The sequence below is a fragment of the Harpia harpyja genome, chromosome 13, assembly GCF_026419915.1.
Source record: "Harpia harpyja isolate bHarHar1 chromosome 13, bHarHar1 primary haplotype, whole genome shotgun sequence".
Lineage (NCBI taxonomy): Eukaryota > Metazoa > Chordata > Aves > Accipitriformes > Accipitridae > Harpia > Harpia harpyja.
The window spans coordinates 15,697,479-15,708,852 of record NC_068952.1 but is presented as its reverse complement, the minus strand read 5'-3'; the positions used below and the strand labels follow the sequence as shown (position 1 = coordinate 15,708,852).

Below are 11,374 nucleotides of genomic sequence, written 5' to 3'. Positions count from 1 at the left end.
AGTAAGTTGTACTGAAGTCCAATCTGGAAATTAAATTGGAGTTTTCAGTATTTTAAGTTTCACCTTACTCAGTTTCATTTCCTTTGCCCTAAGAAACTGTAAAAAAATACTTTTGTCTTCCTAATTCATTATTACTGAGTTACTAATCACCATAGTTAAAATTCACTCAAACTAATGGATTGCACTAAGCTGTATGGACTATTAAAGCTCTACCTAAAGCTTTAAGTGGTGCATTCCTTTATGCAAGGATGAATTTTTTCCTTCAGGAAAAAAAAACCAAAACCTGTAACTGTGTTAGTTTGACAAGGAACTCCAACACCAAATGCCTACCAGCCTTCTTTTATAGGGAAATATATGCCTCTATTTTAAATTTAAATATAAACCAAATTTAAATCTAAAGTAACAGAAAACACTAATTTTGTGGATTGTATTAAAAACTGAAAGCTTTATAATTTTTCTGCTGTACTACAGGAGTTAATAGGTCTTGCTTGTTTTAGAAATGAGCAGTTTGCTTACTAATACTGCTGCACAAAAATTGACAAGGCAAAGTGAAGTTCAAGTAATATATTAATTTACATTGCATTCCAAATACTATTTGCAAATCAGTGCGATTGTTTATACAGTTACCAGTGATCTTTCAGTGATTACCAAGCTCAGATTCATTGACCATTTAAACTGACTGTTGATACTGACCACTAGCTCAAAGCAAGCACAAAAGATGTTCTGAAGTTCATAATAGCAGGTGAAGTCTCCTTGCATGTGCTAACACGTTAATTTCATCCTGAGAATATTTTTACAACATAGGTTCTGCAAGCCTTGAGCATGGGAAGTTCTTCAGCATCAGTCCCAGAAGTCGCTGCTCATTTGACAGCTCCCATTGTATCATCTCTGCTAAAGATCAGAAGGTGAGAAAGGTCTAGTTCCTACCTGGGCTTTAGTCATGGATTAGGTAGCAGGGTATGAATTGTTTTGGTGGATGACTCAAGGTTAAGACTGAGATGTGGAGCACTCATGAAGCTCAGACTGGGTAGGGAAGGCAGAACAGATATGTGCCTGGACTCTGAAATTTTCCAATTTGCTGTCTTATGTTGTGTGGTATCCTCTAAGTAGCTCTGGAGCTAGACTAACATGGAACAAATTCCCCTGAGACTTGCATAGCTGTGTTTGGAAGTGTGCTTGCATGTGTAAGAGAGTACTTCCTGACTCTGTTAACTTGAAGAGAAGTGTCTGCTTGAGGAGGTTACTATCGCTATGGAAACCTCACTCTTGCTAATAAAATCCTGGAAGAAACTTCATTGTTTAATGTAGTATTGTAACTGTGATTCTGAGTGCATTTATTTCATAAAAATTAACACAGCATTTCTGGTAATGTGACTATATGGGATTAATGGTGACCTGTAATGAGCCGTTAGTGGTACTAAGTCTGGAAAGTGCTGCCAAAAAAGGGAAACTAATGCATTGCTTCTGGCACTATGATGTAAGGACATACTGCAGCAGCAAGAGCTTAACACTAAAAAGAAAAGCAATGTCTAGAGGCAGGAAGGTCATACTCTACTTCATAGATTGTATACTGCTTTATAAAACAGCTGTTTGTAAGGTTGCACATGTTAATGAAAACTGTTAAAAGACATCACCTGTATTGTGTATCATGTTGTTTCCAAATTTAACAAAGATTTTAAAACTACATGAACAACCTCAGTAGCAAAATGCTCCACTTTTTTTGCCTTCTAATAGAACCTGACCCGCCACATTCATTTAAAACTGGACAATTAGGAAAGAATTACTAGCTGGAGTGTTCTAGGTTGACAGTTACCATCATTTCATGGTGACGTGAAGATTTTTGTATTTATAAATTGAAGTTTCTAATCATTGTATTTGAGAAGCTTTACACTATGACCCAAGTGTAACTGATGTAGTAGCATCTGTTTGAATTTACAAACACCCTGCCCCCCTGAAATCTCTGAAAGTTAACTATTCTGCTGATTGGAAAGGGATGTTAATTCCTAACCCAATTTCACCACGGTATCTGCATTACTTCATGTAGGGTGCTGCACAAAAAGATGCTGCAGTTGGTGTCAAGGTCTCTTGTAGCTTCCAATATGCTTTCCTTGATGATGGCAGATCGGCCGCCCACTAGGAGGTAAACCTCCTGCTGCTGGCCCTGCTTCATGGAAAGAGAACGATCTAGTGCCACAACGACCACCAAAGGGTGAAAGTTACCAGGAAGCTCTTTCTGTATTGCAAATGTGAAAGCATCTGGATATAGTATGTTTGTTATTTGCTTGTAATTTTCAAGACAAAGCACTGGCCCATAGTACCATTCATAAAATGGTGCTTGAGTCCTGCAAACTTAAGTAGCTGTGGCAGGACTTTTGAGACCTTTCAGAAGAAACATATTTAAAAAGTCAGCTTGCCAATTTGTCTTTCCACTTTTTAAGAGTATGATCCTTTCACCACCTGTATCTCCCTTCCAATCTATTTTAATTCTTCAGGAGGATACTCCCTACCTTTCATAGAGGGCAAACAGCTGAAAATTCCTTTTCTCTCAATATGAATATGTGTAGCTCATAAATGTTTAAATGTCATAAAACAAAGGAGATTTTCAACCTTCAAATATTAAAATTAATCATTGTGAAATTACTTCAGTTTTAAGTAATTAAAAGAAAAACAGATGATGAGGGCTAGCAGTAAGGGATTCATGATCCATGATCATTAGCATGAGCAGCATTGGAAATTGTGAAAAGTATATAAATCAGTGACTTATATTTGACTACCTTCTCTATGGTTGGACCTAAATTATCTATTAGAGTATGCTGCTGATCCATTTCAGAGCCTGCAGAAGTGGTTTATTTGCATGGAAACAAAAATGTGAGGATTGGAAGAAAAAATGGGTGTAATTTCTATATATTTGACCCTACATAGCACTGAGGATTGCAGTTGAAAAAGGCAACTGGAAAGTGGTCCTAGGTCCAATAGTGCAGAAGCAGCATTATGTCTTCTGTGTGCAACAGCATTATATTACTATTATAGTATGAAATGTACAGATACAAATGAGAAACAAGAAGTACAACTTTTACAAAATATTATTCTGAATCAATGTATATACATTATACACATTATACATCAATTCTGTATGTCACATGTCTCCAAGTTTATTCACAACAGTTCAAGCAATGGCTTTCTGTGTTATTCTTGTGTTTTGGATTGTGAGTCATTCTTGCATCTGTATTATATTATTGTTCTGGATTAAAGAAGAAATTAGGTACGGGACCTTGTTTAACAAAACTGTACTAAATACAGTGCCTGTCCAATTTAGATTTTTCCAAAAGGCTGGGGCAGAGAGGAATTATTTAGAAATTTACCAGACCAAGGCTGAAGATGTGCCAAGTAAAATAGCTGTATAACAAAGGCTAGTGTGTATCATGAGAATACTCTTTAAATTTGTAATAGTTACATGATGTGCTTATGGGTTTTTTTAAAGGAGAAACAATTATACAAATCAAACAGTTCATTCTTTTTAGTCCCATAGTGCTTGTATTGCAAATAAGGACGGGTGCTGGAAGTGGAAAATGTTTTGTATTTGACTGTTTTTTTAAAAAAAAATTCCTTTTCAAAATGAAGGTTATACAACTTGTATAGTTTTGAAAAATAGAGGTGAAGAGTTGAAGAAAGTTTGGTCCCTGAGTAAGTATCTGGAAAACTACTAAAATCTATACAATTGTTCCCAAGGCCACCTTTCCCCATCACTATCAACAGACACATTTATTTCTGAGCTGTAGGCACAAGCCACCACCAGTAAAGCATAATCCTTAAATTGGCTCATCATCATTCCAGTTCAGGCCAGGGCTTTAATTAATGGGCTCCTCCTGTTATATACCACTGAAATGAATGTAAACCTGTCCGCTTTATGGACTCGCTTATGCTCTACATCTTGTAGGTCAAAGTTTTCAATCAGTGTAGAAACCCTGTAACAAGGATTCATTATCATTATACATAATCCTCTCATAACAAAGTGGGACATTTAGTTGGTCTGTTGTTTGCAAGAAGGGGCTGACTCCCCATTTCCTTGAGCTTCTGTCTGCTTTGAGGTGTCAGTAATGCTGGAGCAGAGAGGTGATGAGCAGCTCCTTTCAGCTGATGAAAGTTGTTAATATAGCTGGCAATCAGTAGAGTGATCTCAAGAATCTATAACAGGAACACACAGAACTCTCTGAAAAATACAGTGATGTGTTTTGACTGCTGAAAAAATAGCTAACTTTTTAGCAAGTGACAGTCACCAACTGGGAAAGTAGTTTTACTTTATCAAACAAATTAATGATGCGGAGAGAGGAGATGCCTAACAGAACTTTTTTCTAGTGCTCCTTGCAAATAATGTAATGTTATTTCCATCAGTATGCTCGATACTTTGTCTTCCACAATCTTAAATGACTCAAACAGATGGCTTCTTTCACTTTGAGAGAGATTTTGAAGTCTGAAAGATGACGCTCCTAGAAAAATTTTCATGATGTGTTCCCTCAGTTTTGCTAGAAAATACCTAGTGCTCACAGAACTAAAGATGCTGGTAGATAAAAGGAGTAAAGACTTCTGGGAGCTTTTTACCATATTTTCTCTTTGCAATCCACACAACCTTGCCTGTAAGGGCACAATCTGAGGGGAAACTTGAACAGATGTATTTTACTATGCTTATTTGTATGAAGAGTCATGTTTTGACCCAAATTTATATGTGGAATTTTGTATTCTGTTTCATAAATTGTTCTGACTAACAGCAAAAGACTTTGAAATCTTTGCTTTTTAAAAAAATACAGTCAATCTTACCTGTGAAGGAGAGACTAGATTTAAAAAGCATGAACAATTTCTTTACCAAACATAAAAATATCCTAGGATTTTTAAGAAAATTTAAGAAATTTTAAGAAAATTTAAGAAAGGTTGTTTTTTTTTTTTTCAGATCTTGTGTTCTACAATTCCACTGTAGAACACAAATGTACCTTCTTAAAAATTATCTCTGGTGCTGATCAAGCAAACAGACTACTTTTTAGGTACTGCATATAATTCCTGTCCTTAATAGCCTTCTTTGTCCTTCTATGAAAAATTTGGAATGTTATTGACAGGGACATGAAAAGAAAACGAACACATCAGTATTGTCACTGTTAGCTCTTATATTACTAATTGTTTCACTCTCTAAAACCATCTGGCAAAAGTCAATATACTGAGAATGCTAGGAATAAAGAAGGTGTTTCATCTTTCACATCTGTTAAGAATTACCCGCTAGAAAAAGTAGAAAAGTAGCAGATGGTAGGAAACTGTTTCAGGTAATATACCAACCTTTGGTTTTGTCATGGCAAAAAGGTGTTTTTCAGTTGATTTGTCCTTTGTCTGAGCATTGTTAACAACCAACATAAAATCATCTTGATAGCCTCCGAAAGTCATCAGACTCTTATATGTATATGTAACTGTTAATCGCTTAAAAAAGAAAACCCAAAAAACAAAATGCAAAACTATAAGCAGGACAATGCAGGAAAAGCAGATTATGACAAGTACTTTTGAAAATATAATTGCACATGTATTTTTCCAAATGTTGTTGTTAGCCTCTTATGAATCTCGAAATTAATTGTAAATTTTGGGTTAGCTTCATTCAGACCTTCACTATGAGGAATTTCCATTGCAGATGATAACTCTTTTAAGTTTGACCTCTGTTTCTATTCCAGATTAATTAGATCAAAGATATTATAAGCAGGTTTCAACTCAAGTGTGTAATTCAATTTACACAAATCTTGACTGACTTTGAGAGAAGTAAATCTTAGGAATTCCATTTGAAATCGAAGCAGTGTCTAAATAAAATAAATGGCAGAGTATCAGACATCTAAAGAAATTTAACTCCAGGACTTCTTTTTGCGCAGTGATGTAGGCTGCGTACACACAAATGAAATTAAATTCTGTTCTTTTTTTTTTAACATTTCTGATGAAACGTAAATGCTCTTCAAGGCTCCTCTGCTTTCCATGTCTCCGCTCTTATTGTTCATTGTTCAACACCACATTAGTGGCCTTTGAGTCTATGATTAGCATTTAATTTATCATTACAACTTATATTAATTTGCTGCAGATGTTCATATTTAAAATTCATCGTAAGACAATATTTGTACAATAACTGACTTAACATCCTTCGGTTTCTAAACCTCTTTTTGCCCTTATTTCAAAATAGTGTTTTCTCTACCCCTTGCAACATTTCTGATACCCCGATCCTTCTTACAGAAAATCAGAATATTCCCTGGAAACTGAGCATTTCTTGAATAGGAAGTAATGCCTGCTGATATTGTAAACTGACAGTGCTCTGCAGAAACGCCATAGCTAGCTCTATGAGCACATAGCGTTTATAGAGCTTTCTGCAGTCTGATGCAAGCTCATTGTGCTTGTTCTTTGAACAGAGCTGCTGTTTGCTCTCCTCATGTTCTTTGTTATTTCTTTAACTGCAAAGAAACATAATGAAAAGGCCCATATCAGTACAATTATAAAGTTGATATTTTAATTTTCTGATACTCAATATTAGCACTTGCTAATAGCGCCATGCCATTCTGTTTCTTTGCAGGATATAAATTAAAGAAGGGATCTTCTCAGGCACTGCTTTTTTACACTGATTACCATGAGTCGTTTTCTGTGAAAACTTTTATTGCAAATCAAAGAAAAATCAGAGCCTAAAATGACATAATTAAATAACACTGGGTTATATTACCTACTATTAAACAAAAATAATACAATGAAAATAACAATCTTTTACAGTAACTGCTCTTTGCAGAGTGTATGTATTATGAATAATAATGGAAAATGAAGTCTCCAGGAAAAGAAAATTAATGTTATTGTAAGAACTGTAACTATGGATCTCCTGACATCTGAATGATTAAAACATTAACATTTCATTAAGATATAAAAACTGTATCTGATAAACAAAAATAAATTCTGTGCAAAGACTTCATTACTTATTTCTATTATTAGTGCTACTATTATGATGATAACATTAAAGTGTTTTGAAAGGATTGAATTTTTGCTTTAAGAGAAAGACTAGATAACTTAGCATGATAGGCTAATGCCATCTTTTATGTAGTATGGTGGTGAATCTCTCCATATACTCACTATTAAAATCTACTTTGACCAAAATTAAAAAAGAAATTTCACTCACCATAGAGCTGTAATCTAGGATGCTTATGCCATCTTCATGTACAGCAAACCATATGAAGGACTTCTCAACTGAGGATGTTGCTAAAGGCTACAAAGAGAAATGTTCTTTAATTACTACTTCAAAATGAGGCAGTATGTAAATAATTATTAACTCTCAGCTATTATAGATCTCTCTCCACCCACAGATCTTACTGAAATTTACAGTGGGAGGGAACTGATGTAAAGGAATTGAAGTAGCTGCCCAAAGCTATGTAGGTGGCCAGTGGCATAACTATGAACTCAGCTTAATGCTCTTGGAGCCTCCCTTAGTGCTTAGTCCAATAAAATGTATAGTCTCATTAATAAAATAAAAAAAAAGTCAGGCGTTTGTTCACTAGCACGTATGTCTACATATGCAAAGAACAGAGTGCTGATAAGCAATTTTATATATATATATACTGGGATTACTTAATAAAACATAAGGGGTGAGGTGACAGTTCTGTTTAACATAGCTGTTGAATCAAGAGAATTAAGATACTAGTGTTTTAAGAGAAATCGAGAGAGGCCAGCACAGGAGCGACCGCTCTAAACATCCTTAACAACATTTAGTGTTTCTGCAAGGTTCAACTTTCACAGGCAGTTAATGATGCCTCTTCTATATTCTACTAGTTATCAGGTAAAAAAAGCCTGAAACAGAAAGGCTATCTCAAACTAAGATGTAACAAAATGAAAAGATACCACCTAGATTAATAATGTAAAACAAGCAGTAAACGTATTGGAAAGTTACTATTATGGTATACTTAGTACTATGGCTATTACATTTCATCAGTTTATGGCTTAAACAAGTTAGTAATTTGACAAAAGATTCAATCAGCACATGTATAACACACTCATTTTCAACAAAAGGGTATTACTATTTGCCAATTATATTTATATTAAAAAACCCCCACCACTCAAACTCAGTAAAGTTTCTTACTTTTGCTGCAAACAATTTAGCACCAAAGAAAGACCATTTTCTGGCTACAGTGAGATAAATGCGCACACAGTCTGCAGCACTGTGCCCTCGGAGAGCCATCCATCTTGTAGACAATCGCTGACAAAGCTGTCTGTTGAAATGAAATATGTAATTTAGTTATTGAAAGGAATTTAAATGCTTACCCATAGCAAGTTTAATGAGCAAAAAAGAATCCATTTGTTAAAAAGATAATTTAAGTTAATACAACAACTATCACTTATACGGTATTAAATAAATCCAAAATGGCATTTAATATTTTTATGCACATGAAAATTATGAAGTATCTTCTAATTTCTGCAACATTATGATTAAATATTGATGTAGCAGTTGCAGTATAATGGGAAAAAGTCTAGGACAGCTTTTAATGTGTCTCTACAGATAATCAATCTACCTTTATCAGTACTCAACAGCTATGCCAGTTGTCATTCCAAAAATCCATCCAGCTTGGCACATATCTTTACCTGTGGCTAGTAGTAGATGTGGAAGATATGGCTTAATACTACTCTTTTTTAGTGTATCTGGGCGCTACTAACCAAAAAGGATGCTTCTGATGCATGATGTGTTCACACTGGCTCTCTTCTTTTGCAGCCCTATGGTGAGTTGGTTCAATAAAATGATCCTATGGAAAACTAATCCTCCAAAAAAACCCACCCCAAAATACCTTTCTAGCACACTGACCTGCAGGAATGACTCACCTGGCAGCCACAAGTTTATTAGATGTGGCCCATGAAAAGGGAGGGGGAATGTGTAGTAAAGGAAGATCTTTCACTTGCAGCTTACTCTTACTGGAAGTTTATGAAGTCAAACTGCACCCTTAGCAAACGAATACAAGCAACACAGCAGGTATAGAGTGACTCTTTCCCTGCCACAGACTTCCAGCTCTGGCAATTGGTAGTTTAAGGACTACCTGAACAGTTCAACAGATGTTTGACTTATCCTCCATAAATTATGCTAATCTAGGACCTCTTATACTTGTACTTTGAAATTAATTGCATAACTTTGTATTTGTTGTGTGTATATTTCTGAATGTCCCTATTATCTTCTGACTATGTAATAATGTTACTTTGTGCATATGGTAATAGCTTTAAACTTTCTCAACACTGTAGTGAAGAATGAGGAAAACACTTCTATGATGCTTAATGGACTTCAAAATTGCTGTATCATTGACTTTGGATAATTTATTACGCTGTTCTGCTCTTCTTCATGTTAGTAGATGTTGATTGAAAAGACTTGCAGGTTATTCATTTTAAATTAAGTAATACCTTACTAGCAAGTCCACTAAGTTAACATATTGCCAATTTGACTGGCTGCCAGAGATTACATATTTGAACAGGAAACACTCAGATCGGTCCTCATGTCCTTTACTTTCAGTAGTTCTTTAGTCTGTGCACAGACTTAATTTAGATTTGCTCAATAAGAAAAGTAAGAATTTCAAAATTGCTGGGTTTTGTAACACCATGTAGTAACTTGTACAGCTTTTGCTGGAATGAGTGCTTAATGATGGTCCTCTGTTCAGATTAGAAATAGACAGAGGAAATGCGTTCTTCAGTTTAGTAAGAAAATGAGTTTCAAACACAGGTTTAGGCAAATATGGCAAAACAGTAAGTTGTACCTAATGACAATTTAAAACTTCCTCATTTTACTCCTAGATTTCTAGAGAATATGAATTGCAAGATACATCTCACCTTAATTGTTCCTCTGAACAACCATGCCTATATCTCTTAGGGTAGAATCTCTCCAAAACTTGTTTTAATGTTTGATTGGACTTGGACTGGGAAGTGACTTGCCCTGCTGGAGTTGAGAAAGGTCGTTCAAAATCTCCAATCTCTACCTAAGGGGAAGACCACAAAGAAGAAAATTTTTTGTTACTCCAGAGTAATTTTCTAGCTGGGTATTATGAGCTATCTTTTCCTCTGTCTTACCAAGTATAAAATGAAAACAGTTTCTCAATTAATGTATATTTTTCACTGATATAAAAGTCATGCAAGTAATTTTATATTTATTTTATATTTACCATGGAAAAAGATAAATATCAAGTATAAATTGTACAATTATAATGTTTACTAGTTCTGCTCTGAGATTGCTAGATCTCCAGCTGACACAAACCAGTTTAGATGTATTAAGTAACACCACCAAATAACTTTCTCAATAACCTTTCCTTAAGCCTTAATTTTTTTAAAATAAAACAGATCTTATCAAGACCATGTCTAGTAAAGTTAAGAGTCTTAGGTTTTCATTAAACAGCTGTTACTTTGGTGTATTAACATGCAGAAATCATGTAAGGAACAGTGAATGAAGAAATGGTACATGATGACATGATATTTAATCAAAGAGGGCCTGACTGTGTAGGAGGTAAAGCACATTTTATCTGTACTGGTGCCAACAGCAGCATATGCTGTAAAGCATTTCCACTGAAGTAGAGTTAGCCTTACACAGCGATTCCAGCCTATTTCCTGCACTATCATCTGTAAAACGTGGAGGTCACTTGACTGTCAGGCAAACCTGGACCAGTTTCTTTATTCAGGTTTTCATCTGTAAAACTGCTGTGTGAGTCGTTAATGCACAGGGATTACCTGAGCTAAAAGAGCTGTCAATTCCATTGCTAGTTCTTTGTTTACAGGGAAAAGTCCATTGACTATTTGATCATTTGTCTGATATACTAGCAGCAGCTTCTCTCTGTCTGTCTCCCCATGGACTTGAACTGAAAAATAAAGCCTACAGAAAAGGCAGAAAGTTATTAAATAAAGAAGATAGGGATATGCATTAGCCCTGAGGATTAGCAGTATCGGCTCTGAATGTGACATGTTTTCGTCAGCATCAAAACACATTAGCAGAGCAACACTTGTACTTGAAACAGTGGGCAAATATTTAATTTCAGTCTTGCCTTTTTTTTTGTTTTGGCAGCCCTGCTCACCTCTTAAGAACTAAAAAAAATTAACTGTATTTTTTTTAAAAAGTTCCCCAGTTACACCCATTTACTAATTTGTTGCAAGCTTTGAGTCAGTCAATATATTTCAGATGAAGAAACTCTGCAAAAATTAAAAACAGATCTTGGGACAAGGCAGAGATGTTATACTTGCTAAACAAACCTATTTTTGTAAGTAAGGCGGACAGTCCTTGTGCCTTCACATTTCCCAGGGTGCTGTTCTTTGGAGGCTTGCTCCCATTTTGAAATAATGTCACAGATCTAGAAGGAAAGCAATACAAAAC

The 11,374-nt window shown here is 35.2% G+C and overlaps 1 protein-coding gene across 3 annotated transcripts in view; it reads right to left on the bottom strand.

Moving 5' to 3' along the window:
- Positions 1-549: 549 nt before the first annotated feature.
- PLEKHH2 (pleckstrin homology, MyTH4 and FERM domain containing H2) overlaps positions 550-11,374 on the bottom strand; it is a 64,049-nt gene continuing 53,224 nt past the window's right edge. For all 3 annotated transcript variants that reach the window (XM_052806117.1, XM_052806116.1, XM_052806118.1), the window contains 7 exons: positions 11,254-11,351; positions 10,738-10,879; positions 9,850-9,995; positions 8,126-8,255; positions 7,172-7,258; positions 5,323-5,460; positions 550-4,185 (listed from right to left, as the gene is read on the bottom strand). In XM_052806117.1, coding sequence (XP_052662077.1) covers positions 4,003-4,185; positions 5,323-5,460; positions 7,172-7,258; positions 8,126-8,255; positions 9,850-9,995; positions 10,738-10,879; positions 11,254-11,351 — 924 coding nt within the window. In that variant the 3' untranslated portion in view covers positions 550-4,002. The remainder of the gene's footprint in view (positions 4,186-5,322; positions 5,461-7,171; positions 7,259-8,125; positions 8,256-9,849; positions 9,996-10,737; positions 10,880-11,253; positions 11,352-11,374) is intronic.